The sequence below is a fragment of the Eucalyptus grandis genome, chromosome 2 (assembly GCF_016545825.1).
Source record: "Eucalyptus grandis isolate ANBG69807.140 chromosome 2, ASM1654582v1, whole genome shotgun sequence".
Taxonomy (NCBI): Eukaryota; Viridiplantae; Streptophyta; class Magnoliopsida; order Myrtales; family Myrtaceae; genus Eucalyptus; species Eucalyptus grandis.
Window position 1 is genome coordinate 12,102,461 of NC_052613.1, and position 26,116 is coordinate 12,128,576.

General features: G+C 38.6%; 4 protein-coding genes across 5 annotated transcripts in view; 1 reads left to right on the forward strand and 3 right to left on the reverse strand.

Moving 5' to 3' along the window:
* Positions 1–26,116, forward strand: part of LOC120290326 (putative disease resistance protein At3g14460) — a 116,352-nt gene that overhangs the window by 68,369 nt on the left and 21,867 nt on the right. The gene's annotated exons all lie outside the window — the stretch shown is intronic.
* On the reverse strand, positions 15,192–20,842 carry LOC104424227 (putative disease resistance protein At3g14460). 2 transcript variants are annotated; one of them, XM_039306277.1, is made up of 5 exons: positions 17,646–20,842; positions 17,235–17,296; positions 16,176–16,261; positions 15,706–15,785; positions 15,192–15,610 (listed from the first exon to the last, which is right to left on the reverse strand). In XM_039306277.1, the coding sequence occupies exon 1, from the start codon at positions 20,781–20,783 to the stop codon at positions 17,691–17,693; it is 3,093 nt and encodes a 1,030-aa protein (XP_039162211.1). In that variant the 5' UTR covers positions 20,784–20,842; the 3' UTR covers positions 15,192–15,610; positions 15,706–15,785; positions 16,176–16,261; positions 17,235–17,296; positions 17,646–17,690. The 2 variants fall into 2 exon arrangements, with proteins under 2 accessions (XP_039162211.1, XP_039162210.1); XM_039306276.1 differs by having other exon boundaries at positions 15,192–15,615.
* Positions 20,872–21,300, reverse strand: LOC120290504 (putative disease resistance protein RGA4). The gene has a single exon (XM_039306778.1). The coding sequence runs from the start codon at positions 21,298–21,300 to the stop codon at positions 20,872–20,874; it is 429 nt and encodes a 142-aa protein (XP_039162712.1).
* On the reverse strand, positions 21,389–25,498 carry LOC104434642 (putative disease resistance protein At3g14460). Its single transcript, XM_039306779.1, has 2 exons — positions 25,045–25,498; positions 21,389–21,924 (listed from the first exon to the last, which is right to left on the reverse strand). The coding sequence occupies exon 2, from the start codon at positions 21,908–21,910 to the stop codon at positions 21,389–21,391; it is 522 nt and encodes a 173-aa protein (XP_039162713.1). The 5' UTR covers positions 21,911–21,924; positions 25,045–25,498.

Here is a 26,116-nt window from a genome sequence, read left to right on the forward strand (position 1 = left end):
GTTCACCTGAAGATGCAAACTAAACTACTAGAGTTACCTCAAATGAAAGAATGGGAAATCCAATCAAATAAGTGAGAAACGGATATCAAAATCAAGTAGATAAGTACCTTAACTTAGACTCGACTCAACTAAGCTTATTTGGTAACAAATAACTCTGATGCACGAATAAAGGCTCGCCTAAAGTAGACCATTACTTTTGTCTGTTGTATTGTGGCTGCTCATGTGCAAAATTTAAAAAACGAACTCTACTGACATCTGTTTCAAGTAGGTCCAAAGTCATTTGAAAACTAACTCAACGTGCTTAAAAGGAGAACTAACCTTATACCCAAAAGAGTTCCATAAACTGGCGAAAACCAGTGCCAAACACAATAGTTTGAATATGGTTCGGATAGTGCACAATAAATTATAAAATTTCACCCCAACCAAGTTGGAATCCTAAGTTGACTTCCTTAAAGTCCCAAAGTTTCATGACACACCAAAGTTTATTTACTACATGATTTCATAGCTCAACAATCTCTATAATAAACGTAGCAACCTAAAATCCAAATGGAATTGAAATTACAGCTTAATCTAGAAAATTTTGGTCTTTGAATTCTTATCGAGCACTTCTTGTACGACATAATTCAACGTGTTAAGATGTCCCCTGCGAACTTGAACCGAGTCCTTTCTCTATCTAGAGCGCGGTTCACTTCCCTTTCAGCTTTCTTGATTCTTCTTTCTCCCTCTTAATTATTCCTATTTTCTCTGATAAGCCAACTACAACGATTATAACTAAGCTGATGGAAGTTAGTCTGTCGGGATTCCAAGATGCAGCTTCATGGGCGTAATAAATTTAAATTGGGTCTCTTGAGCTTAAGTCCTTTAAAAAGAAAAAAGAAAAAAAAAGACTCCTTTGTTATGGTAGCAACTCTTGTTAAAGTCTTAGACACAGGATGGCAGAAATTTTTTCAATGAACCCAAAGCATGTGAGCCCAGCTCACATCCACTATTGAATGATGTGACTCCATGTTGAACCCAACCTTTCAGGTTGCACACGAGAAATTGTAAATCCTAGAATTCATTCTTTTCATTGTGAATATATCTATAGATTAAGTTAGTTTAGTCATAGGTAATTTAGGATAATTGGTTGTGATGGTTAGTCCAAATAGTAGTGCCAACTGCGAAAGTGGCGATAGGGTTGGAATGAGCCATCCTACGGAGGTGCTGACTCCAGCAGCATGCCGACGGCCATTGGATGGGTGGCCCTCTCTATGTCGCCCTATTCCTGATTTTTTTGTCTCCTATTAAGCTTTTTGCTGTTTTTTTTTTTTTTTTGCTTGCTCGCTTTTCTTCTTGCCTTTTTATTTTATCAAGCTTAAACTCATAAACATGAATGAAAACCTAGAGATAATTCTAATAGACAAGTATAATAGATATTAATCAATGAAAAGCCCAATATGATTAAAACTTGATAATAGTTAACCGAAATTATAGTATTGTTAATTTTACACGTAACACGGGAAAATTTTACTAGTAACAGAAAAAGAGACAATCACATAGCAATGAATGAGAAATGTGAAAACTGAAGGAACAGAGCCAATTCGCATCCTACAAAGTCTTGGTCTTCCTTGCAATGATTCAAGTTTTCTCCATCATCACTTTTTTTGCAAGGTGTTGGTCTTCATGGAATTGATTGAAGTTTCTCTCCAATCATCACTTTTTTTGTGCAAAGTCTTGGTCTATCTAAAGTTTTTTGTTTTTTTTTTTAAAATTTATTTTCACTTTTTCTTAAAGTGCTTCACTTTTGATTCACATGTAATGGGTGGAAATTATCTACTTTTGCTTCACTTTCCGGACAAAAAAGCACATGATATCTAGCAAAGTCTCTAGGAATATTCCTTAGATATTGTGAAACAAGCACTTGTGGACAAAAAGTATTTATATTGATTTCTCTAACCTCTGATGTGCATAAAAGTCTTGGACTTTGTTTAATCTTTTTGGTAGCTGAAAGTCTTGGTCTTCCTGAACTTTATAGTTTTCTCTATCCATTAGCATGTTATCACTTAGCTTCACCACAACCCTTGTTTTTCTATTGATTGATTGTCCCATGACCATTGGAGAGATCTTTTTGGGTTCCTTCTTGGCTTCCTTCTTATACTAATTTCTAGAATTGTTAATTTTAAGCAAGACATGGAAATTCTACTAGTAATGGAAAAAGACCCATTCACATAGGGATGGAAGAGGAGGGGTGTAGAAAGTGAAGCAACAAAGACAATTTGTGTCCTTCCAGTAAAGTTTTGGTCTTCTTGATGAAAAGTACTTTATGAATATACTATCACGCCAAGCAATTTGAGTTTAGACCAAAGAGACCACGTTTTAATGCACATTGTGTCCTTGAGTTAGATAAATCAATTGTTCTCCTTTTTTTTTTTTTTCCGGATCAAGACCTTTGGCTATCATTTGAAAAAGAGGACCTTTTCTTGTGGTCATCCAAAATATAGTATAATAGGTGATATTTCTTCACAGGAAAAAGTACCAAAAAAGTCATAAACCTGTGACACTTATACCAATTCAGTCCTAAACCTTCTAGTTGAACCAATTTAGTCCTAAACCTTTTTTACATTGGTACTAATTCAATCCTTTTCGGCCAATTTTGGCCGACCAATGCTAACATAAATGTTTGCCGGTTGTGCAAAACGCTAATGTGGCAAATTTTAAATAATTTATTTCGAATTTTTAATTATTTTTTTCCTTTTCCTTTTCCTTTTCCTCTTATTCCTCTCGGCCTTCTTCTCCTGTAGTGGCCAACGAGCCTCGCGGCTTGCCAGCCACTGGGCGAGGGCCATGAAGCCCTCACCACACCACCGGCGAGCTATCAAAGGCTTGCTAGGCATTGCGGAGAAGAGTTGAGAGGAAGAAGAGGAAAAGAAAAGGAAAAGGAAAAAAGGAAAAAAAAATCAAAAAATATTTTGAAAATTGTCACATCGGCGTTTGCTTGCCTCAAGCAATTTTATATCTCCGGTGTCCACCGCAAATCGCCAAACGAACATGCGAAACGCAGAACAAATGAAACGCAGGTTACGTGTCTAACAAATCATGCCTAACAGCTAAAAGAAAAAACAAAAAATATCATGTAAACTATGTCAATTTGCCTTAAGATTAGACAATTATGGAAGAACTATTACACGACCTGTCTCGGCGACATTTCATCGAACAGTTTACGTGCATCGACGAGGATTTCAAGCGGGCATCGCTGAACTCGGATTTGAGACCAAAGTGGTACAAAATCAGTTCAGGACGTTTTCAATCAACGAATGGGCTGATGGATTGAGGCCGTGGATTTGAATGGGCTTTGTGGACTGGACTGGACTGGACTGAATAGGGCCGAGGCTTTATTATTTTATTCTCCTCCTCCTCCTCCTCCTGCGTCTTCTTCTTCTTTTGTTATTTGTTAATTTGTTTATCTATTTTTTGTTCTTATTACTATTATTTATCTATTTTAAAAAATGCAATACTTGATTTTTCGGAGAAAATTCATGTGTCAACAGAGGCAAATACAAAGAACCGGTAAAGCTAACTATAATCCACATGTGAGGTTACCGATCATTTGCTCCAATTCATACTAAGTTGCTATGTCTTTTGCTTATTTATTTATTTATCAAGACATGCATTAAATTACTTTGTAGGTTTTGAAATAGTGACTTAGGGAATATGAGTAGCTTGAGCGGAATTTGAGATCTTTTTTATTGCCGGCATATAAAAAGTGGTTCTTTGGAATATCATAACTGAGATCTTTTTATTGTCGGCATATAAAAAGTTGTTCTTTTGGAATATCATAACTAAGTAAATGTTATTTATAAGCATTGGCACGAGGAGAGAGGGCTTTGCTTATGACCAAGAGCATCAATTTTGGTGTTTATGATTTGACCGTCACTTTTAAATTTGACAATGCTATTGTTCATCTTTAAATGATGCCAATTACTAGTATTCCTTCTCTCTCAAGTCTCGCCACCTGTACAGTAGGATCCCACCAAAAAGATATTTTGAAATTCCCTCTCTCTCTCTCCCTCGCTCTCTTCCCTCTCAATCCCAGGCTTCTCTCTATTCCTCGAACGAACCGCGCCGCCTCCGCCGTCGCGTTCAGCCCATCGGCGGCTCCGATACGCCGTCCTGGGCCCATCGAGCTCAAGCTTGAACCTTCCGTGCGCGCGCTTTGCTCCCATTACAGCGAAGGTGTCTTCCTCGTCACTCCGGACCACGTCGCTGCCTCTGCCTCCGCCTCCCCCATCGCCTCCGGAAGCTCTACCGGCGGCTCCAGTTCGTCGCCTGCATCCGACGAGCTGATGTAGAACAATATGCAAATGCCTTTCTGGAAACAATGGAGCGTCATAAGAGCGGGCGGTCCCACAAATCAAAGAGGATTGTGTGATCTTCAAGATTGCAAAATGGATTACAATATTTGATTCACTCGTTTCCCTTTATTTATTATTAGATTTCAGATATTCTGGTTTATCTGAAATATTCTGGTTTATCAATATCGTTTCTTTAAATTGTTATTAGATTTTAGATTTTCTAGTTTATCAATATCTTTTCAAAATTTTTACTAGATTTAAGTTATTTTGTTATTTTCTAGATGGTGACCTTCTTATAAATAGGCGCCAAAGATATTGTAATCGGCACTTCATTATTCAAAATAAACACCATATTTTGGAATTCTTTCCAAAGCATCGCTTTCTGCGTCATTTGGTATCAGAGAGGGATGATGGATTGAGGAGACTGATGTAGAACAATATGCAAATGCCTTTCAGAACCCATACGCTAAGCCACCACCAATCAAATGCTACAAGTGTAACGAAGTAGGACATCGTTCGAGTGATTGTCCACGGCGGAAGATGGCCAATGTTGTCGTGCACGACGATGACATTTACGAAGATGACTGGATTGATGAGGGAGAAGTGGAGGATGAGGAGGGCGAGCATGTCAATTGCGTTGTTAGGAGACTATTGCTCGCTCCACGAAGAGAAGACACGCAGCGGAATAGTCTTTTCGTGCCCGTTGTACCGTCAACGACAAAGTTTGCGATGTCATCATCGATAGCGGAAGTTGTGAGAACATAGTGTCCAAGGCTTTGGTGGACCATCTACAACTAAAGATAGAGTTACATCCCTCCCCTTATACAATCGGGTGGATTAAATAAAGGGGCCGAACTCAAGGTGACGCAGGTATGTCATTTACCTATTTCAATTGGAAAGTCCTATAAGGACACCATAATTTGTGATGTAGTGGAGATGGATGCATGTCATGTCCTATTGGGGCGACCATGGCAATACGATGTTGATATCACTCATAGAGCTCGTGAGAACACATATTCTTTTGTGTGGAAAAAGACGAAAATTATTTTGAAGCCGATGAGTAACACTCCCAGGCCCCAAAGAAGCAAAGTGCAGGAATTATGCTAAACGTTCGTAAACGTGAGGGCATGTATATGATTGTGGAGAAAGGTAATCAAGCCATTATTCCAATTCCGGTGGCTCTTCAGCCCTTATTGAAGGCATTCAGCGATGTTATTCCGGAGGATTTACCATGTTGGATTACCACCCTTGAGGGATATCCAACATGAGATTGACTTTCTTCCAGGAGCGAGCCTCCCTAATTTGCCGCACTACCGGATGAATCCGAAGGAGAACCAGATTTTGCAAGACCAAGTGGGAGAGCTGCTTCGAAAAGGCTTCTTGCGCGAAAGCATGAGCCCTTGTGCGGTACCCGCACTCCTCCTCCCGAAGAAAGATGGAAGCATGCGTATGTGCGTTGATAGCCGGGCAATTAATCGGATTACTGTCAAGTACCGATTCCCAATCCCTCGCTTGGATGACATGCTCGACCGGCTTGGGGATCAAAGGTCTTTACAAAGATTGATCTACGTAGCGGATACCACCAAGTACGCATCCGCCTGGCGATGAATGGAAAACGGCCTTTAAAACAAGTGAAGGTTTGTATGAATGGCTTGTCATGCCGTTTGGCCTCACGAACGCGCCTAGTACCTTCATGCGTTTGATGACTCAAGTTCTTAAACCTTTTATTGGCAAATTTGTGGTGGTCTACTTTGATGACATTCTCATATATAGTCCCGATGACCAACAACATATGGAGCATCTAAGGGACGTCTTATCGGCCTTGCGAGACGAACCAATTGTACATTAATTTGAAGAAGTGTAGCTTCATGACTGATCGACTTCGCTTCTTGGGATATATTGTCGGAGCGAAAGGCCTTCAAGTTGATGCGAAAAGGTAGCTACCATCCGCGATTGGCCGACTCCCCAAACCGTTGGGGAGGCGCGTAGCTTCCACGGGCTTGCGACATTCTACCGACGCTTTATTCGGAATTTCAGTTCTATTATGGCTCCGATTACTGAGTGCTTGAAGAAAGGAAAATTTCATTGGGGTGACGAAGCAGAAGCCAGCTTTGCTCTCATCAAGGAAAAACTTTCCACGGCACCAATACTGATGCTCCCGAATTTTGAAAAGGTATTCGAACTAGACCGTGATGCTTCTAGTGTAGGAATTGGTGCTGTTCTTTCCCGGAAGGTAAGCCTATTGCTTATTTTAGCGAGAAACTTAATGATGTTCGCAAGCGATGGTCTACTTATGAGCAAGAGTACTTTCTTTGTAGTACGAGCTATCAAGCATTGGCAGCCCTATCTTTATCAACATGAGTTTGTCCTTAACACTGACCATCAGGCACTCAAATATATTAAGAGCCAAAGACATCTAAATCGAATGCATGGACGATGGGTCTCCTTTTTGGAGCAATTCAATTTCGTGCTTCGACACAAGGCGGGCCACTTGAACAAAGTCGCTGATGCACTTAGCCGTCGTGCTGCAACACTTGTCACCATGCGCACTGACGTTGTGGGCTTTGACCACCTTTGTGCTCTTTATGCTGATGATGAAGATTTTCAGGAAATTTGGGAAAAATGTTTTGAGACAGGTTCTCACGGTGACATGATCGTTCAGGACGAATTTTTATTCTTTGGCAACAAGTTGTGCATTCCTCGAAGCTCTTTGCGGGAACAACTTATTCGAGAGCTACATGGTGGCTCCCTTGGAGGACATTGTGGGCGAGATAAAACTGTTGCCTTAGTTGAGGAGCCGTATTATTGGCTGCAATTGAAACGGGACATTGGATGATTTGTGAAAAAGTGCTACATTTGTCAGACTACGAAAGGCCATTCTCAGAACACTGGACTTTACACCCCTCTACCTATTCCTTCTGGACCTTGGATTGACATTTCAATGGATATCGTGTTGGGGCTTCCTCGAACCCAACGGGGTATGGATTCTATTTTTGTGGTAGTGGACAGGTTTACAAAGATGGCACACTTTATCCCTTGCAAGAAGACTTCTGATGCTTCCCATGTAGTGAGTTTATTTTTTCGAAGTAGTTTGTTTGCATGGTGTTCCAAAACTATCACCTCGATCGTGATACCAAATTCCTTAGTCATTTTGGAGGACCCTCTGGCGTTTATTTGGGACGGTTTGCGGTATAGCGGTTCCTTTCATCCTCAAACCGATGGGCAAACTGAAGTTGTTAATCGTACTATGGCGGATATTATTCGGTGTCTTTGTAGTGACATGCCAAAGCAATGGGACCGGTATCTTGCTCCTGCTGAGTTTGCTTTTAACAACACCGTCAACCGTTCCACGGGCAAGTCTCCGTTTGAGGTTATCTACAGGCGAATGCCACAACATACACTGGATCTCGTGCCTTTGCCCAAAGTCCCAGGATATAGTGTTGCGGCTGAAAACTTAGCAACAAAGTTACAAGAGATACAAGAGGGTGTGAAGCAACAGCTAGAATCTTCCACTACAGTTTACAAAGTTGCTGCAGATAAACATCGTCGCCTCAAGGTCTTTGCTTTGAGGGTGATGAAGTAATGGTCTACCTCCGCAAGGAACGGTTTCTGTTGGTACATATAACAAGCTGAAGCACAAGAAAGTTGGTCCATGTCGAATTGTGAAGAAAATCAATGATAATGCCTATGTTGTTGATCTTCCTAGTGACCTCAACATCTCCCCGACATTCAATGTAGCGGACCTATTTGAGTATCATCCTCCAGATACCCCTCTTTATCCTAATCATAACTCGGGGTCGAGTTCTTCTGAAGTGGAGGAGACTGATGTAGAACAATATGCAAATGCCTTTCTGGAAACAATGGAGCGTCATAAGAGCGGGCGGTCCCACAAATCAAAGAGGATTGTGTGATCTTCAAGATTGCAAAAGGGATTACAATATTTGATTCACTCGTTTCCCTTTATTTATTATTAGATTTCAGATATTCTGGTTTATCTGAAATATTCTGGTTTATCAATATCGTTTCTTTAATTTGTTATTAGATTTTAGATTTTCTAGTTTATCAATATCTTTTCAAAATTGTTACTAGATTTAAGTTATTTTGTTATTTTCTAGATGGCGACCTTCTTATAAATAGGCGCCAAAGATATTGTAATTGGCACTTCATTATTCAAAATAAACACCATCTTTTGGAATTCTTTCCAAAGCATCGCTTTCTCTGCGTCACGAGCTCGGGCTAGGGTTTTCCCTAATTCGCGATTGTATCCTCGAGTGTTAATTTTGTGGGGAACCGGTGGAATTGGTGGATCTTTGGAAGGAATTCGTTGTGCAGGAGATTCTCTCTTTCCTGGCCGGACGTTAAGGTTATAGAAGATGCATCGACTTGATAAATTCGTTATTCCTGGTTTGGTGGATTTTTGTTTTCCTGTCAGTTTTCTGGCACTCCCGAATTTCCATATTTTAACTTGTATTCGAGTGTTTACACGGAATTTCATCATAGATTTTTCTTTTGGCTAGGCAAGGCCTATATTATATTTACTAAAAGCAATTCTGTACTTAGAGCTGAAAGTAAAAAATTTTGTCAATCACGAAAACATTTTCACAATTTATTCTCCTAAACAGTACTTAAGGACAAAAATGGGGAATATATTTTCACACAGCTACTCGTAAAACATTCCCTCGGTCTCCTCTGTAGTATGCAAATTGGAATGGAGAATCCATACTCATCATCAGTAACTCCGCCTAAAAGCTGGTGAATTAACGTAAAAAACTTGGGAAGGTAAAAAGATTAATTGGTATGAAACTTGAACCTTTATAGGGCAGACTGCAAGTGGAAAATTTTCAACTCTCAATGCCGCCAGGAAAAGCACGTTTCCACGGCGGTCTTACAAAGTTCCATGAGAATTCTTTGCCTTAACCATTCATAACGAAGGATAGGAAAACAGAATAGACCCTATAGAGGTTCCCATGAAAGTTACCATACTCATTATGAGTTACTCGGTTTAAGCCATAACCGCGGCTTATTTGACAAATCAGTCGCTACTGCATCACAGGATGCAAATTTAAATACAGCTGGAAGTGCTACAGTTAATACAGACCAGAGCAAGGTCACTTAACCTAGTTTGCTTTTAATTGGAACTAAAGAATTTTGAATCCAGATCGATGTGTTCAGAGTTGGGTCCCAGAACAATTTAATCAAATTAATCCACACATGCTGCATTCAGAGATTGGGCGAGCTCAACCAATTTCTACTTCATTTTGGGATGTTTGTCCTCCACCGTTAGTGCAGATGATGAAGGCAATAACCCCAGAGATACCCTCAGGACATCCAAACTCTTATAATACTGGAAATTCCCATGGAAAGCCGCCACCTTGCCTTGAGAAACCACCAATAGCTTGTCTGCGCTTCTAGATATTAGATGCTCATGGAGACTAACCTGCAAATCAAGGCGAAAAGAGGGCTGTCAGCTGTGAAATGATCCATCCAAGAAACAAGACCAGACCTTGAATGAGTGCCTCATCCAAATCCTACAATTGGGTATAGTGGAAAAGGCAGGATCATATCTATTTCTAGACAAGAAACTAACGATTTACAAAGATGACACTTGAGTAGTCACTACTCATTAAAGCAAAACTAAGAGGGAACATTTATAAGCAAGAAAAGGGTCCACATTCATTATGTGCAAAGCCCAACACTACCTCGAAGCACAAACATAGGAACTACTTGGTAGTATCATAGATTACTGTAATACAAACACACCGATCAGGCTAGCAGAACCATTCTATTCCCAACATTTTGCAAGTTGGAAAAACTAGATTGCTCTCTATTCCATTGTAAGTTAGATGTACAATGACAAATGCTCCCTGTAGCTGTGATCACTGATTGGTTTTACTGTATTTTCAATGTAAAGACCAAATTCCAATAAGTTCAAATGGTGCAAGAACAATAACAAGCTAACTGAAAAAGAAAAATGAGTAAACCAATTAAATGATTGGATGGCTTGTCAAGCAGAACTATGTGAGGTTTCTTGACAGTTTTCTTGGCAGATGCAACTCTGCTTATCTAACCACCTATGTACATGGTCAAAGCACCATGTTATATGTGCAATAACATCCAAAAAGCCTCGAGCAAGTACACAGTGAACCACAATTGAGATTACATATCATGTGACAGTCTGATTTTTCGTTTCTGTTTTCAATTAAATAATTCGGGCTTTTCGTCGACGTGCCTATAGCGCTATTCTACGAGCTGATCACTCATGAGATAACTTGACTAATCGGGAAAGTTATTAAAGAATTTTGATGCAACAGACTTGAAAATTCGACCGGGGAATCGACCGCTCGACCGTGTTAGTCTACAAGGATCAGTTCGGCACAGTCGAAAATCTATCAGAAATCGGAAATAGGTCGATTCGATAGAAATAAAATTAGGATTGGGTGATTCCAACTAATTACAAATTTCTCGTCGATCGGCACTAAACCGATTTTTCTGTTGTTTTGGTACCACTTGTGCTCGTAATTGAAACCTCGAGATTTTTCACGACAATCGAGAGTTGCCAATGCGTCGAAAATATATATCGTGGCTCGGGAATAATCGACCACGGGTCAGTGCACCAAAAGTTCCCAAAAAACTAACCGATAGTTTAAGTTGCGCTAAAATCACATTTTTGACTGAAATTAACCGAGGAAATGATGTCGATTACAGAAATTAAGAATTGTCACGTGTCACAATTCATCCCAAGGACATTGTTGCGTCTTCTCAAAATTTATGGATGATGGGAATTGTTCACAAAATATGCAAGATCAGCAAATTAGAAGAGCAATGGAATTGCCACATTTTAAGTAGGATTTTAAGACCTCTAATGTGAAGCAATTTAAGAGGTATTATAATTGGTTACTAAGGGACTTGACCCTATTGAATGGGATGTTAGATTGGTAATTAAATAAAGAAGAGAAGTCTTCTCAAAGAAAAAGAAATTCGTAGGAATCCCTCTCTCCTACAATCTCACCTCAATTTTCTTGGTATTTAATGGAAATTGACTTGGAAAAGATAGGGGGACCACTTGATAAGGAAAGGAACTCATTCTCCATGGGAAAATGCTATGAGAATCACTTCAAAATTCGGATTCAGCAGTTCACATGGATTCCAACCTTTTCTTTCATATCAATTGGAAGAAACAACGTTGGAAAAACTTTGTGGGGCCTATGAGGGTGATGGGTGGCCAAAGTTTCCATGGAAAATTAGGTAAAAGGCTGAAGGAAACTTCAATGAAACTTCCCATCAATTTACACTCTCCTTCCCCATCCTTTTTCTTACGCATAGAAGTCTGTTTGCTGTAAGTCTACCTGCTGTATTTTACACGGCAGTTTCCATCTTTCCTTTTTTTCCTCTTAGTTTATTCTTTTTCCTTGTCTTTTTCAACGTACAAACCGTTGCTTTCTTTTTCCTTGAACGTTATACTTCCATTTCTGCTCCCTCTTGAACGACCAAACTCCATACTTAGTTTCCTCTACCGAAAATTTATAAGTTTGTGTGTTGCTGTTGCCATCATACCACATCACAATCTTCTGCGGTTTCGGCTCAACACCATCACCAAGAGGATCAAGGCTGGTCTCTGTGTTTCTATTCAACCACCAACGAGCCGCCGTTAGCTGTGTTTAGGTGAGTTGTCTTCTAAATCTGGACTAGGGGTTGAGTACCTCTATTAGGAATTTGTACAAGTTAAAAATATGTAGATGACGTTATATATGGATAGATTTTGGTTAGGGACGTTATGATAGACATAGAAAAGCTTAGATAAGACTTAGAGAGCAAAACAAAAGTCGTGGTGGAAGATTCGGACTAGAACAGTAGTTGATTACTGAAACAGTTTCTAGAACGTGTATGTTTTGCTAATTTTGTAGACAGCTTTGTGTTGCGATTTTGAAAGGATTTTGTTCTGAAGAAACGTTGTGAACATCTTAAATAATAACATATATTTTTATCTTAATTTTTAGAAATTAAAAAGATGACGATTTTAATGACGTCATCCTCGGAACAGTAATCGGACAGTTTTGTAATCCGTGACCTGTTATGATTCTGAGGGCTGTTAATGACCTTTATAGGTCTAATTTCCAATTGGCTCCTTCACGAAAGTTGTTTATTATAACTTTTAGTTTAACATACTTAAATTTCAAGTCAAACGAAGCATGTTTCGACCCAAAAACGAACTGATTTCAATAGGTTTGGCTCTCTGGAACTGGACCAGATTTTTGTGCTGGATAGAAACAATTTCTGGGCCGAATCCAGAGGGATCTGGATCTCGGTGTCTTCATGAAAAATGTTTGTTTATATGTTTTCTAGCACGTATCCGAATTTGAGAATTTTTCAAGATCGTATGGATGACTTTCTGACTTCGAAATTGGGAGAGCGTTATTGGGCAGTTCTCTGTCAATTTGGATGAATAAGAATATATACTTGTTTTGAAGAATTCTTGCTATGAAAGTGCTCAATTGATGCTGTGGATGCTGTATATAATTGATTATTGAAATGTGAAATTGATCATATGCATTCACAACATGAGATTCCGCCACGAGCCTTTGAGGCCGGGCGTGCTCCTTCGGGAATGCCCCACGTCAACGGATGCCGGTCGCAGTGGAGGCTGGACCGATGCTCCTTAATTGGAATGCCGTCTAGATGTAGACGTTGCCGCGCTCAACGGTGTGAGGCGATGCCCGGTTATGCCGGAAGACTGTTATCTGAGCATTAACATCATTTGTGACATATGAGATGCCCGGTTATGCCGGAAGACTGTTATCTGAGCATTGACATCATTTGTGACATATGAGATGCCCGGTTTTGCCGGAAGACTGTTATCTGTTACATTGACTATGGCCTGTATGCTTATATGGATATTCACACCTTGCATATGCTTATGTTAAAGTATTCCTGTGATGTGTGAACTTGACACTATTAGGAATATTTTATTTGATGCTAATATGCAGGAATTTGCTAGTGTTAAAAGAGTGGTAAGAAATGTGATTAGATTGCATGCTGGATGTACCCTTCACCTAATATGGAATTGGGAGATTTACTCGCTGAGATGTGATCTCACCCCTTAGTGGGCTAACATTTTCAGGTCCCTAAATGGAGGAAGGCTGGATCGTGTACAGTCGGTCGCAGTAAAGGATGAATAGGATTCTCGCTATCTCCTTCCAAGTGATGACGGGTTTTCCGTCAAGACTGGATGTAGGGTGACAGCTCACCCCCGAGATATTGAGAAGTATGGTATTGTAATAGTAAACCCCAGTTTTATAAGTAGAAGCTTAGTTAGTGGTTAATCGAATAGCTTCACTTTTGTATCAAACCTTGGGGGTGTTAAACTGGTCAATTTACATAGATACGATAATGTTGTAGTTGTGGTTTGTGAAAAATAATATCCTACGTTTCTATCCCACTGTTTTGTTGTATGGAGATTGTTTACGTTTCCGCATGTGCAAAATAAATGAATGGGTCGGCAACAATTCCTGGGATGTTGCAAATTTAAAATCGACCATTGAGGGATGTGCATATGCCCGGAGTTCGGGTCGTGACATATCAACTAACCTCAGCTTCACGATATCACACAAAAATTGCATGAATTTTTTTTTTTTACATGCGCAACAGTAGCAAAGAGAGAGAAGATGATCTAGACAAGGTATACATTGATGAAGTGCAGGATTTCCAGTTAGACCAAGGAACCCAGGTGAGCTCAGGAAGAATGCCACATAACAAGGTAATTTCAGATACAATGACATGATGTATGATGAATTTAAAGAACTGACAAGATTTGCCCCAGAGGTCACTACTGACGATGCAAACCTAGAGGCAGGTAGGATATCGTTACCGTCTCAACCAAATAAGCATGAGTATATTGGCTAAAAATTTCTAGCAAGCTGTAGGTAATAGTTCCTAACTCAACAGAGATCAAGACCTAAAAATAAGGTGGTTTATGAATATCGATCCTATCATGAATTTGGGTTGCATTGAAAGCTTAGAGCCATGAGCACCCTAAATAGACTGCTTAATACTATGAAGGATCATCATCATCAATAAAAAGAAGGTTCTCAATTCTAAAGAAAACCATAATTAAAAAAAAAAAAAAATTGCATCCCCTTTCTTCACAATCATATCACAGCTTCCACATGACTAATTTGATTTTTAGATTTTGAGAGAGATAATTCTTATTTGGATAATAATCACAAGAAGAAAATTTATAGCATATCAGTGCACCAAATAAATTTAACTGCTTCTTCCTTTCTTGTAAATTGTTAAAAATGACACATAACATTGACAACACAACCCTACCTCAATAATTTTCACAAGTGATCCTTCCAAGAAATTTTGCCAATACAGATGACAATGGCATCTTGCAAAACAATCAAAGTGGATGAGCTAGGGCACGAGAAAAAGATGTTGGGAAGATAGCACACAACAGATGTTGAAAATGCAGAGGAATATGATTGTGGAACACCATTGAATCTTCATGATTCTCATGTATTTGAATAGAAGGAGGAACTATAATCTTTGACCAAGCTGCGCAAGGCCTACATTATAGTTAGTAAAAGCAATTCTGTACTTAGAGTTGAATAGAAAGTTTTGTTGACCGTGATAATATTTTCATAATTAATTCTCCGAAACAGTGCCAAAGAGTGAAAATGGGGAAAATATATTAATACAGCTTTCTCACAAAATAGATTTCTTACTAAATAATTTACTGTGCTAAAATATTCTTTTGCAAATGATTAAATCATTTTGGTGTGCATGGGAAAGCTGACTGTGGCGGCAATAGAGTATCAAATATCTAGGGGCACAACAAATGAACCTATTGCTAGAACAAAATGTGCAAAGAATCATAATTATACCAGGATGGCAATCCCAACTCAGTTCTTAAGCTATTGTAAATGATACTGCATGCTTGATGTCAAAAACTTAAGACTCATCGTTTCACAAGGCCTTATCAAGTATAAATGACAAATGAGGGCTGGTGTAACTGTGAGTCCATCCTGTATATCAGCAACAATCCTCTCTTCATCCTTTTTTCGCTTTTTTTATGTAGCCAAGCCTCATTTTCTGTTTTGTGAGGTAATGTGAACCCAATGAACCGCTCCTAATTGATGGCAATAACTAGATTCACTTGATTCAACAAAAACTGGAGCACATTCCTATGGTCCTGGAAATTCCCATGGAGACGTGCCACCTTGCCTTGTGAAACCACCCAGACCTCATCCAAGCTTCTAGCTATTAGATGCTCATCGTGACTAACCTACAAATCAAGGTGAAAAGAGGGCCCTTAGCTATGAAATGATCCATCGTTGGTCAAATTGAAGTATTTTGACAAGAAAATCAATCTCACCATCAGAATTACTCCTTGGAAGAAGACTAGGCCTTGAACGAGCACCTCAGCTACATCCAAATCCTACAGTTGTGGATAGGCTAAAAAACAGAAACACTAATCATCAGACAAGAAAATAACACTTTACATAGATAACTCTTTAGTCACCGATCATTAAAGCAAAACTTAAAGACCGAATTTATAAACAAAAAGGGGTCCACATATTTGTATGTAAAGCCCAATACTACCTATAGGCACAAAGATCAGTACCATTTGGTGTGCTAGATTACTCTATTCCAAATATTTTCCACATTGGAACAATTAGATTGGTTTTTGTTCCATTATTTGCTAGATGTATGATGACAAGGGCTACCAGCAGCTGTGAACACTAATTGGTTCTACTATATTTTTAATGTAGAGACAAGAACAATAACAAGCTAACTGGAAAAGTAATCAAAGTCATAAAATGGAAAAATATGAGTAGAACTTACCAGATGATTGAATGGCTCGTCAAGCAAAACTATGCGAGGTTGCTCAAAAGTTATCTAGGCAAATGCAGCTCTGCTTTTCTAACCACCTATTTATATGGTCAAATCACCATGTTATATGTGCAATAACATCCAAAAAGCCTGGGACACGGTACACAATGAACTGCAATTCATATTACAAATTATCTAACCTCTAATAGAGCTCCACAATGTCATAAGAACATTGCTTGAACAAAAAATTTATACATGCTACACTAGCACAGATAAAGGAGATATACCAGGCAAGATACAAATTGGTTGAATTGTAAGATTTCCAGTTACTCCAAAGGAGCCAATGTTAGCTCGAACATTTTGTTCTAGAACTCCCCACAGGAAGAATGCCACATGAGAAGGTATTTTAAGATAAAATGGCATAATGTATGATGAAATCATATTACGCAGTCAAGTAAATGGAAATGCCAACCCAGAGGTCACTAATGATAATGCAAACCCAGAGGCAAGCAGCCTACCATTACAATCTCAACCAAACAGGCATAAGTATATTTGCTAAAAATTTCTAGCAAGTTGTGAGCAACAATTCCTAAACCACCAGAGTTCAAGACCCAACTAGAAAGCGATTTATGGAATATCAATGCTGTCGCGCAAAAGCTTGGAGCCATGAGCTGCCTCAGAATTTTATCCCAGATTGACTACTTAATACTACGAAGAATCATCATAAAAGAAAAGAAGGTTCCCAATTCTAAAGAAAACCATAAAAAGAAAAAATTGCATCCATTTTCTTCACAATCACATCATAGCTTCCACAAAACTAATCATCCTTTTAGATTTTGAAAAAGATTTGTTTTTATTTAGATCATATTCACTAGAAGGAAAATTCAGAACATAGCATTGCAACAAATATATTTAATTGCTTATTCCTTTTTTGATAAATTACAAGATTCCAAATGCCAAAATATCCTGAGTGGCGAGCGCATGATGGTATCAATATTTTTTTTTATTCACCAAAAAAAATTACAAAAAAAGAATGAAACAAGACATTGACACTAATAGCATTAACCCTACCTTAGCAGCATTCGCACGTGATCCTTCCAAGAGATTTTGCCAATGCAAGATCACAATGGTATCTGCAAAAATACCAAAGTGAATGAGCTTAAGGGCCCAAGAAAAAAGATGTTGGGAAGAGTACACACAATAGACGCTGAAAATGCAAAGGACTATGATTGTGGAATGCTACGATTCTTCGTGATGTTGCGATTTCATTCACAATTGGTTTGGGCATCAAGCATAAATGAGGATATGTCATCAACATAGCAAGAGGCAGCACTGCGAGCATTTCATCCTACAGTTCATCATCCAACGAAACAGAGCCAATCCAACCCAACAAGACCCCCCACCCAAACATCAATTCGTATTGAGCATTGAATTGAGAAAGTAGAACGGAAAAGAATGCCTTCCAAACCAAAAATAACTTACCCAAACCCTAAGAAAACTGACTGTAGTGTAGATGCATGAATCAATTCATCGGATCAGCTGGTAATCAATCCAGATGGCAGGGATCTCTTCGATGAGGGGCCAATAGTCGCCAGTGAGTTTTGAGCATCGCTCTTTCAGAATCTTGCATCTCTCTATGAACAATTGTTGGAGGGAGGGAGGGAAGCCATCCTCTGGCAAGTACCTCAACTTGGGGCAATCTCCAATTAATAACAATTGGAGAGAGGGGAGATGGTTGCGGAGACCGCTCGATAGTCTTTCCGCGTTTCTCAACTCAAATATCCAAAGATTAGTCAGAGAAGAAGGAAAGAGACTCCAGGCATCCTCATCCTCCGAAGGAAACCACTCCTTCTCTCTCTCCCCTCCCATGTTAAAATCAATGCCCAGACTCGAGAGAGATGTAAGTAGGTGTAGGCCCCACTCTCTCACTGGCTGCTTCAGATTCACGATCCCCGAAATTATAAGGACTCGCAATTTGGGAGGCAAACCTCCTTTGGGGAAGCATTTGATATTTTTGCAAAACCGAATATCTAGCGTTTCGAGAGATGTAAGATGATGCCAATGATTTGGTAGGGACTTTATCATCGGACAACCCTGAAGTGAAAGACTCTGCAGGGTGATGGGAAGGGGTGGGAAGTCCTCTATCTCCAATACTGTACACTGCCATATTTTCAATTTAGTGAGATTGTTACAGTTGGCAAGGTTACAATTGGCAATAGACTTTATCTTAGAACAATGACTAAGAACAAGACTCGAGAGGGTGACAGGAAGGGGAGGGGAGTCATGTATCTCTAATGCTGGACAATTATAAATATGCAATTGAGTGAGATGGGAAAGCATGTGAAGGCACTGTGGTAAGCTTCCCATATTTTGACAATTGTTAATTGTCATTTTTTCAAGCGATTCTACGGCAATCCCTTCCAACGAGTCCACTCCCTTGCAGTTGTATATATCAAGTGCCTTCAGAGGAGCAAGTCTACCCTTGGCAAATGAAAAGGATATTGGAGAATCATAATGATGTATCTTAAGAGATTCAAGTTGAGAAATCAAATTATTGCTCTTTGGGTCACCTTGAGGAATGTTTAGAGCCATGATTTTTGGACAATTCTCAATCACCAAATGCCTAAGTGCATGCATCTTGCTTGGAAGCTTTTCTAAACTTGTGCAATCCACCAATTCCATCCTTTCAAGATTACAGGGTAGCTCTATCTCTCCGTCTCCTGCCACAAAAGATGTGAATCGAGCACACCTTTCAATGGTTAATTCTTGGAGGCAAGTGAGATTTTGCGTTTCATTTTCATCTTGCCACAAGCATGTTAGCTTGTCACACAATCCTATATGAAGCTTCCTTAGCTTGCCCAAGAACCTCATAAATCGATGATCAAAGGAAACAAGCTCTATGAGTTTGTCAATTTTGAGAACTGTCAAAGAAGTTAGCTTGAACAAGCTCTTTAAGATCTCCTTACTGCACTCCTCAAGGTATAACTCATTGAGAGATGGAAGACATAACTCACTAGTTGAGTTATTCAATTGTTGGCATGAATGAATTTCAAGTTTGATAAGACGATTAAGTTGACAGGGCAATGTCTCGACCAACGAAGGACAGCTTCGAACAACAAGATGCTCAAGACAGGAGAATGGGACTTCTTCTTTTGGGCCCCCCACATAAGGAGACCAATCCTTCCATGCCAACATCTCTTCGAACTGCAAAGTAATTAAGGAAGAAAAAGGCCTATCACCTCCGTAAAAATTAGAGCCTATTATTCTTACTGCATTTAGACCTTTAAGAGATAATTCTCTCAATGAAGGTAATTGTCCAAGTGAAGGCAACGACGTGACATAAGGACAGTCCCACAAGCTCAAAGACACTATCCGAGAATTTGATGAACCATCTAACCATGACGGGAATATTGCACCGCCATAGTTCAAAATAGTGAGATTTTCAATATCAATGGGAGGTTGCAAAGACTCAAGCACCTGTGATTCGTGCTTATCATTCCGAAAAATTTCAAAATCTTCATCCCAATGCAAGAATAATTTTCTTAGGCCTTGCTTTCCTAACAAGTTAGCATCAACGGCATCTCTAACATCTTCCACCTTTTGTAATTTTGATATGCATAATTCTCCTTGAAGATGCGATAGGGTCTTTAACTCCTTTAACTGTAACCCTTTCTCTGTTCCTACCATAAACTTGGATAATATAGTAAGATTCTTCAAATTACTGATACCCAGTGGCATCTCTTTTAGACTTTCTGTATCCCTAACATCAAGAAACTGTAAGCTGGCCAACTTTGTGATACTGTTAGGCAACTTTGAAAGTTTATGACAATCTCTTAAGATCAAAGCTTGTAATTTGCACAAGTTGCCAATAGTCTCGGGTAGCCTTTCGATATAAGTGTTCGAGAAATTGAGATATCGAAGATGTTTTAATTCACGAACACAATTTGGTACCTCTACGATGTTACAATGACATAATGAAAAAACCCTCAGAAACTTCACGTTTGTCAGCAACTCATGCAGCACCTTGTCGGATATAAGGAGAGAGTTCCCACTAGATCCAATACGCACCAATATTAAACTTCTTAATACCTTCATATCATGATATGCCCTCAAGCATTTTGGTGTAACAAACTGCGACCAGATGAATGATGCATAACGAGCTCTCTCCAGAGATGCATAATCTTCATTAATTGCCGGTTGAGACTCCCCAGAGCTAAAGCATATCTCACCCTCAATTGACTTTGCTAGATCATTCAAAAGATCATGCATTGAAAACTTAGATGTGTCAACACTTGATTTTTGAAGAAATGATCTTGATACTAATTCATCGAAGTAATTCCATCCTAATTCCAACATATTTTTCTTTGTTTTTTGTCCATCTAAAAATCCCTCCGCTATCCATAAGAGTACTAGCTCATCTCTCTCAATTTCGTAATCCTTAGGAAATACTGCACAATAAGAAAAGCATCTCTTCAAATAGGAAGGAAGATGGACATAGCTCAATTTCAAAATAGGGAGAACCTCATCATTCTTTGTCGTTGGAAGATCCCATATTATGTTATTTAAGGTATCTTCCCATTCACTGGGTTTTATTTTATTACGTAGGACACCGCCAAACATCTTCGCTGCCAAAGGTAAACCTTTACATCTTTCAGCTATTTTCTTGCCTATTGTTTCAAATTCCGGGTGACTCTTAAAATTTGTTTCTTCAAGAGCATGAAAAGGCTAATAAGCTTGTACAATCATCAAGGGACAATTCCTCCAAAAGATACGGCTGAGCTCTTGTCATTTTAACAACAGCAAGGTTGCGAGTCGTAACAATAATCTTGCTTCCCCTAGCACCCACTACAAATGGCTTTAAGAGGTCAGTCCATTTTTCGTACTTCTCATTCCACATATCATCTAGAACCACAAGAAACTTCTTTCCGAAAAGATTGTCCCTCAACATAACTTGAAACTCGTTTAGATCTTTGCCCTCACAGGGCAACCTAGTGATTGACCGTAAAATAGTCTTTGTTATGTCGAGAACATCAAAAACATCTGAAACACAAACCCATGCTCTCATCTCAAAACATCTATTCACTCTTGCATCATTATACAGTCGTTGAGCCAAGGCAGTCTTTCCAATACCGCCCATCCCAACTATGGGGACTATGCTTAGCGTGGCATTAGAATTTTCGACCTCATTGATCAATAGTTCGAGTATTTGTTCTACGTCCTCCTCCCTACCAAAAATTGAGGCTCGATAGAGAAGTGGTTATCCTTTTGCTGGTGTAGTTGGATTTGTCCACAACATTCTCTCTCAAGTTTAGATGAACCTTTCCAGTGACAATCTCTTCCAACCGGTCATTGATCTCTTGTACCTTGGTTTCAGACATGAGCGAGGGTGGTCGGCCAAATACGAGAAACTTCCATTTCCCCAAACCTTTGCTTGTGCTGGATTCTGCCTCTAACTCAACTTGAGCAGCTTTGATCTCAAACTCATCGAGCAAGTCTTCCATGTCATAGGCCAAGTCCTTAACCTTGTCCAGCCATAGCTTCACTTGATGGTTACCACTAAGTTCCTTGTCCTCTGCATCAGCCAACACTGCATTGATTATGACTAGTTTCTCCTTCCACTCCTTAGGCAAGGCAGTGCTGATTCCTTTACGTTGTGCATAACCTAATGCGGGAGAAGCGAACTTGTCGAACATGACCTGAAAGGATGAAGCCAAAAAGGAACCCAACACAATCCCTCCAATGTCCATAGGTGAATCAGTCACTGTAATGAACAACAAAGGTGTTATGGTGAAGCAAAGTGAAAATGAACTAATGGAGAGAGAAATCTATGAAGTCCTAGGAAGACCAAGATGATGACCTAGGAAAAAGATTCAAAAAAAAAGAAAAAAAGACCAAGACTTTCAAGCAATGCACGTCAAAGGTTAGACAAATCAAAATAAAATACTATTTGTCCACAAGTGCTAGTTACATCAATTGCTCTCCTTATTCTTCGGATCAAGACTCTTTGGCTATTGGACCTTTACTTTTGGCCATCCAAAACAGTCTTAATATGACCAACTTAGAGTGTATGCATAATTTCGCCGTAAGTGTTATCACTCACGAGTGTTTTGTTGGCTTTTTTAGCGTTTGTATATTGTTAGTAACCTCATGATTTCAATGTCTTTGTTTTCTGCTTTATTGGTGAATGTGAGATTAATGAAGTCTTTTACATGGGAGCTTCTATGCTAAAGATTCATAGCAAGATGGACGATAATGATTTGTTGAAGGGTGCTGTGTAGTGGTTGATAATCGGGAATCACCTTGATAGGAGAATCGCAATCCTTTGAACACGATTATCAAGTTCATTAGTGTAATGGGTAGAGTGTGACATCTAGTGGATTATATGTTGTTAATACCTAAGTAGCACCGACACTAATACACAATGCGTGACATGACACGACACGACAAGACATGCTAACACGTCGTTTCTAAAAAAACAGAGAATTTTGACACGTTGGAACATATTGGATATCGAATATATATTTTTATATATACATAATAAATTATCATTTTTATGTTTATTTCAATCAAATTAATTTGATTCAAATTCATAAATAAATAAATAAGCCTATAATGAATTTACACTAAAAACATTAATCCAGCATTTATTAATATCATTCATTGTTTCAATTTGACAAATTCAATTCTATTCATAATTCGTAAAACTTGAAAAAAAGACAAGCAATCCACATTCTGGACCCGCATGCTAGATATGTCGGAAGAGGAGAAAAAACACTTAAGAGATTAATTGTGTATCACAAGAAATGAGAGTCAAAATAGAAGAGAAGACTAGGTTTTTCCTCTTTCTTCATTTATTATTTTTATTATTGTGTTTATTATTTTACATATATATTTTGACTTCTCATTTATTAATTTTTTTTTAAAGTAGACCTCGATATCGAAATCACGTGTCAGAAACTCGTATGTCGGAATTCCGACTCGAGTGTCGGGAAAGTTGACCAGGTAACGGATTTTCCGACACGTCTTGACCAAGTGTCGGAGAGTGTCGGAGAGTGTCGAAGAGTGTCGGACACGTGTCGAAGTGTCCGACACAACACGAAAGCTCTTGGAAGTGTCGGTGCTTTATAGGTTAATACTGGACTCGTTTACCATTTCCAGAGTGAGAGAAAGCAACTTACTTGATGGATTAGTTGGTGTGCTTATCCCTTTTTTCTTATTTAGCGATGTATGAAGTTGACCAAGTTAATAGGATCAGCAAATAAGCATAGTTGTGCAACTTAGTAAAATAAATGCTTTTGAAACATAACATACTGAGGATTCACCCAATAATGGCATCTTATTTCCTGTTATACATATACATGTCATCAAAGACAATGAACTTTGTCTGTCCACTAAGGAGAATAGAAACACGTCCTTTGGGCTAAATAAGGAAAAGGGTCAAGCACACTAACTAATTCATTAAGCAACTTGCATTATTTTACTCTGCAAATAGTGAACAAGTCAGAAATCACCAAACGACAATGTATAATCTACTGAAAATTATACTCTACCAATCACACCAATGAACAGGAAAATTGAGTTCAAAGGACCATGATTCTCGCTTCAAACGATTCCCCATCATCAACTACTAACCCATCACCTTTCAGCAGATATTGCCGCCCATCTTGCTGCAACTTTTTCTTCTTTTTCTTTTTTTCACAAGTGCTTGTTCTGTAACATTTAGAGATTATCACCATACATATGTAGTGTCCACGATCATATATACTTGTTCATATAAAAAACCATAAACTTGGGAAGACCAAAACTTCACTGGGTATCATGAACTTTTTTGTCGTGAAAGTGAAGTATAATTGATAAAGAGCTTATGGGAAAGAAAATTTAATAAAATCGAAGAAGACTAAGACTTACGGAGATGCAAATTGGATTTGTCGCTTCACTTTTCAAATCCCTCCTCTTCCGTTCCCATGTGAATGTCTTTTTTATGTTTTTTTTTGGTCAGAAATATAGATATTTCATTACTAATTAGTAGCTTTACAATGTCTTTTTTATGTTACTAGTAGTTTTCCACGCGTTACATGGATGCCAATTTTTTTTTTTTTTTTTTTTTTGTGTGTGTGATTGACAATTAGCAGTGATTATTGTTCTCTTGCTCAAATTGACAAAATATAATTTTAGTCCAACTTTTGTCATTTTTAATCATATTGTGATTAATCATTCATTAATCTCTGTTGTACTTGTCTATTGGAATTATGTCTAGATTTCCATTTATCTTTTCAAATATAAGTCTAATAAATGGAAAAAGAGCAAGAAGAAAAACTAAATAAGAAAAACAGCAAAAAACTGATGAAGAAAAAAAATTGCAGGAGTGGGGCGATAATACTCTTCATGACTCGCGGAGAGTTCCACTTCACATTTTTGTTTTGTTTTGTTTTTTTATGAAGATGCAATCTAAATTTATTAATATGCAAGATATGATTTTCCTAAATTTCCCAAGTTATAGCATGTGATTTATCAAAGGAAATGTGCAAAAAAGAGAATTAACAATAATGCACTCCAAAAAGCCTAGATGCGCATGATAATGCTTATCCATGAACATTCTAAGTTTTCTAATATAATTTTCCTGATACCGATATAATGCAATTCTATGCTAATATGTAACGAAAAATCAAAAAATAAAGGTCTGAGTTTTGGCTCAAACAATTATGTGTGCAGATGTATCACCTGATTAAAACAAAATTAACAAATCACCATGAATTATGCAATCAAGCTGCAACCTTAACCTGGCCAGCAAGTATATGGCATCAACTTTCCCCAATTTTGCTATTAAACTTGCTGCATCAGTTCAAGGGAAAAAGAGAACAAGTAGAAAGATGTCTTTTACCTATTCCAAGTAGACTTCCTGGAGCTGACCAGGCGAATGGGATAAGATCCACAACAGCAATCCAGCAAGCACGAGCGCTAGGTTTGGCAGTTCACTGTACGCGTGCGTATTCAGCTACGGCAATGCGTGGTCGCCGCTTGCAACGACGAACGATGGTATTGACTGAGCGACGACGAGAGATGGTGGTGATTGGCGACAATCGATGTGCATGCAAGAAATGAATTGAACGAGAGTGGAGTCTGTGGGCTTGAGTTTGATGATGATGATGGTGGTGGTGGTGGATGAAGAAAAAGTGAGGCGGTGTGGTTTCAAAGAAAGGAGCAGGAGAACCAAGATGAATTCTGCCGTGTGTGTTTTTCTCTCGGGGGTTCCCATTTTATCTTTGCTTTTCTTTTCTTTTTCTTTTTTTTTATTTGGGGAATAAATTCGAAAGAACCTAATCCTATTTGTCGAAATTCTGGTAAATGCTTATAAAATGCTTTAATTCCTATAAACTTCTTCTGTGAAAGGAAAATCTGTTCCAGTTTTCCAAAAGTTTATGAAAACCACTTTTGGACAGAAGTTAGGTATCGACAAGTTTTAACAATTAAATGATTATTTTTGAGCTATTTATACTTATTTTGGTAAGTCGAGATTTCTTAATTTTTGGATGTGTGGAGCTGTCAGATGATCCTTTCCAGGTGTGGCTGTAACCGCCTGCTTATTGCTCACGTTTCGCCTCTTTGTAGAGGAATGGTTTTGGAGGTTTTTTTTTTGGTCTGAGAATGGTTTTGGAGGTTCAAACACTAGGATTTGTACCTGACTTCTGCTCCTTTTCAGATTTTCCATTATGTTCCTCTTTTGGATCGAACCGAGTCAATTCCTCTTATTTTGCTCCATCAAAGTAATTCAAGGGTGTGTTTATTTCGAAAAAACTTAAGATTTGAATAACATTTTCCGAAAAATGACTAGTTATGTCATTCAAAAAAATTGACCAACACAGAGTATTTTCATTGCAACATCAATTTTATACCTGCATATTTCGGTAAATGATGAAAATTTTGATTTGTTCATTTTTGTGAGCAATAAATCA